The sequence below is a fragment of the Montipora foliosa genome, chromosome 2 (genome assembly GCF_036669935.1).
Source record: "Montipora foliosa isolate CH-2021 chromosome 2, ASM3666993v2, whole genome shotgun sequence".
Lineage (NCBI taxonomy): Eukaryota > Metazoa > Cnidaria > Anthozoa > Scleractinia > Acroporidae > Montipora > Montipora foliosa.
The window spans coordinates 10594396-10598590 of record NC_090870.1 but is presented as its reverse complement, the minus strand read 5'-3'; the positions used below and the strand labels follow the sequence as shown (position 1 = coordinate 10598590).

At 40.0% G+C, this 4195-nt stretch overlaps 1 protein-coding gene across 1 annotated transcript; it reads right to left on the bottom strand.

The window, feature by feature from the left end:
• Window positions 1-1975: 1975 nt before the first annotated feature.
• Window positions 1976-2959, bottom strand: LOC137991156 (trace amine-associated receptor 1-like). Its single transcript, XM_068836271.1, has one exon. The coding sequence runs from the start codon at window positions 2957-2959 to the stop codon at window positions 1976-1978; it is 984 nt and encodes a 327-aa protein (XP_068692372.1).
• Window positions 2960-4195: the final 1236 nt, after the last annotated feature.

Genomic DNA, 4195 nt, shown 5'->3' with positions numbered 1-4195 from the left:
CCGTGAGGGTAGTCCGTGGACCGGTCTGTGAGGCAGTCCGTGGACCCAGTCCGTAGAGGGGTCCATGGACCGGGGGTCAGTGTTTTCGGGTCACCCGTCAAATTACACTCCGTGTCAAAAACGCAACACGGTAAATAAATTTCCCACGAGTGTTTAGCATCAAACCCTTCACTGAAAAACCCTTTACTTGAATTATCAAGCAAAAAATGGGCAACAAGCTTTCTTTCAAATAATTTTTGACTAACAGGAATTTGTGAAATTTCCAATCGTTAGCAGAAGACTGTGCAGAATTGAGTACAGATCCAAGTCTCTGTTTTGTTAAACCCATAAGTTACTAGAGAATTTTCCATTTGATTTCAGCGTTGTACAAAACACCACACTCGTACAATATTAGAACTACATCTCACAGTTGATTACGGCTCGACGGGCGACAGACTGTTGTCGAAGTCCATTACTCGTCGCTTTTAAGATTCCAGATTTTTTTTTCAGCGCCTTTCTTGTTCAGTATCCAATTGACTTTCCATTATTAAGCTCCATAAGGGTATATTTTGCTTAAAAATCCACTAAAACGCAATTCGCGTTACATGACTTTCGACGCCATTGCCGGTTACGTTGATCATTCTACTGTGTCCACCAGAGAAATCTACGCATTTCCCACTACCCTCTCGATCCTAAGACAATACGCGCAGAAGGCTCTATGCATAAAGACACCACTTAGCAGGGAGAGACAGGCAAGACTTTTACCGACACGGAAAATAAAAAAAATAATAATAATCTACCCATTTTCCGACTGGGCGATAGATTGTTGTCGAAGTCCAGTACTCGTCGCTTTTGAGATTCATGCCTAGTTTATCCAACTGATTTTCTATTATTGAGCTTCATAAGGGTATATTTTGTTTAAGGATCCACTAAAACGCCATTCGCGTTGCATGACTTTCGACGCCATTGCAGGCTAAGTTAATGATTCTACTGTGTCCACCAGAGAAATCTACGCAGTTCCACTACCCTCTCGATCCTAAGAAAATACGCGCAGAAGGCTCTATGCACAAAGACACCACTCACCAGGGGAGTAACAGGCAAGACTTTTACCGACACGGAAAAAAATACTAAAACGGAAATCTACCTATTTTCCGACTGGGTTTCCCATAGGGCAACCCAGTAAAAAAATTGCTCGGCTAGAAGGGAAACCCACCTAGCCGGGTCACCCTTTGTCAACGGTAGCCGGGTCGCCCTCCTGGCCAGGCCAACTTTATTCCATGTAAACACTTTGGCTCGCTCAGTTGAGTCAACTTGGTCGAGGCAAGATGATGAGAGAATGCACGAGTGCTATCTTCCCAGTCTCCTGATGATCGAAGCTGAGCCGGGCAGCTCTTAACTCAGGGAAAAAGGTTAGCTCTTTTCTCACATAAACGCTAGCTAAAGACCCGGCTGGGAGGGTGACCATCTTCCGAGGACAACTTTTCTCCATATCAACAGGGACTAAGACTTGATCCAAGTCGAACTATTAAAACACATACCGATAGGCATTTTATAGGTTGCAACCGGCGAACTTTTGATAAACCGAACTCAGTGCAACATGCAGGGCTAATTCAACAGTTTCCCACATAATTTAATTAGGTAATAAATATTCGACACTCAAAATCATCGTGAACAGGGCATACAGATCCAAAACCATTTGGTAACTTAGACAGGACACGCATGATGATAGAGCGCAATTTACAGACATTTTATGGGACATGACCAAACGGCGTAAAATCTTTGTAAATTTTCGATTTATAGACATTTTTGCAAGATTTTATGTAAATTTCAAGTATTTCCTCTTGTTGTAGCTCCAATAATTTAGAAACATTTTACAGACATTTTATAGAGTTTTACTCAACAAAACTCTGTAAAATATCTGTAAAATAAATTTACAAAGATTTTATATTTATGAGGTTAAGTGTTGAAGTCTGTAAATTTATTATTTACAGACATTTTATGAAGTCTGTAAATGGTCCAAATTTTCCAGTGAATCCTCTAGTTCCTCCGGTTTGTTTTGATCAAAACCTTCAGATCCATTCAGGTTGTGGACAGAATTGTTTGCCTTTCTGTTTAATAAACGTTGTTGTGGTCTTCTTAGCACACTAACCACAGCTTGGCGTATCTCTCGTATTCGCCAGCAGTACACGACTGGATTTAAAAACGAGTTGATGAAGACAGTCGTTGTGGAAAAGGCGTATGCAATCTGCACGGATCGAGTATACCCAATCATGTTGTCCGCAAGAACCGTTGCAAACAATGGAATATAAAACGTTAGGAGCAAGCCATAAACATAAAGAATAGTCACAGCTGATTTTCGACATTTGAGTTCTTTTGACGCATTCGCACCCAAGCTCATGGCCATGTTTTGCTCGCGTATTTGACGTCGATGTCTTTCAACGAGGTGAAATATTTTGTAGGTGCAGAATGCAATGGCAAGAAAAGTAATGAGCAGTGATAGTAACGGGATTATTAGCCAGTTGGTAACTGCAAACCTCAATGATACAGTAGTTGCAGTGGCAATCCATAGCAGCAAAACTGCGAAACACATTCGAGAAACCGTGACAACGGAATTGTATCTTAAATGAAGTGTGAGAGCAAGAAGGCGATCGATGGACACAAGCGTTAAAATGAACAAAGATACGCTGCCTGTTATCCACGCACTCATGGATTGAAGCATTCTCAATGGACAGATAAGGCTTGGATCTCCTTGAAGTTCGGCTATTTTGCTACCAACTAAAGTTGGCTGACAGATTGCTCCAACAAGGAAATCTGCAACTGCAAGACAACCCAGAAGGAAAAAAGATGGCGAATGGAGGCCTCGTGACTTCCAAATCACGTATACTATAATAAAATTTCCCGCACACGTTGTCGGAGAAAACAGCGAGTTCAGGATACACGTAACAACATTTGCAATAAATGTTGCTTCTGTTTGGCCCATGTTCATTGTAAGGAAAAAACAACTCGGATTCGCCAGTGACTTGTTCATAATGCCTGATTGAAGCCTTCACTATATATTCAATATATTGTCCTCACATTCAGAATCTTCAGTTGAGAGCTGCCCTGCCGAAACGTCAACTGAATCTCTGACGGAAACAAAGATGAGTCTTCAAAGATGGATCATTCCGTCATGAAGATGTGTTTAGACCAAGTTGGAGGGCATTGCATTCAATTAGCCGTGCCCGTCTTTCTTTTCAATTTCATTGAACAATCTTTTTAGTTGACTTCACAGTTCCCTTTGCGCTTGTCGATTTGTCAGTTTTACATTCTCAATCATGTTTTCAATTATCTCATCCGGTCGTAATTGACACCAAACAAGGGACGAATATTAAGCCGCAGGTGTATGCAAAAACACGACGTCAAATAATAGTATTGTGAATGCGAGGGATGTAATAAGTTTACTTTTTGAAATTTGAAAGTGAGCTTAATTTTTAGTTGTAGACGAGAACGGATAAAGCTTGTTCGTATTCAAAGAAAATGTTTTTTTTTCACAGCTATCATTAAATGTGAAGGCTTTTAAATTTATATTCAGATGCAAATTTCAGATTAATTTCGACTTAGCTCAAGTAAGACTCGAAAAAAGTATTATCTTGTTTACTTTCTTCCTTAACCCGATATGTGTGTTTGTTTGTTTCAAACACGGATGCATTAGCTTTTCCACGGAATTCGCGTGTTTAATTCGGTTTGTTGAGTTTTAGAATATGTACCCAATAATAATATGGGAGCTATTAATTGATGAGCTGACATGCACTCATTATTTATAGTCCCACTTTCAACTTGATCGATGAGAACTTTAATACGTTGTTCTATTTTAAAAAATCCCACCATTGTTAGCACCATGGGAGTACGCGTTGTCGCTCTTACATTTCGTTAGTTGCCAAAAAATGGTTCCAACGTTGTCGAATAAATTTGAGTTCACAAAAATATATTGGCTCTCCAAAAGGCTTTTAATAAGCTTAAGGGAAACTGAAATTTTCGATTGTTTGCATAGGTCTTTCTGCAGATACCGGACAGCATTGTGTTTTTGGTCACTTGAGGTTTTGTTTTCTGTCTTTTGTTTATTTTGTTTTACGTATTTTTGCTCCGGTACCTGCAGAAGCTGCCGTTTGCATGGGAGTAAAGTTAACACGTATCGCACTTTTAATTGGTGTTTTCAATTACTTTTGTGGAGGTGGTG

What these genes read in the sequence shown, in the direction of transcription:
- LOC137991156 (XM_068836271.1), bottom strand. Translation starts at nt 2,959, where the DNA reads ATGGGCCAAACAGAAGCAACATTTATTGCAAATGTTGTTACGTGTATC.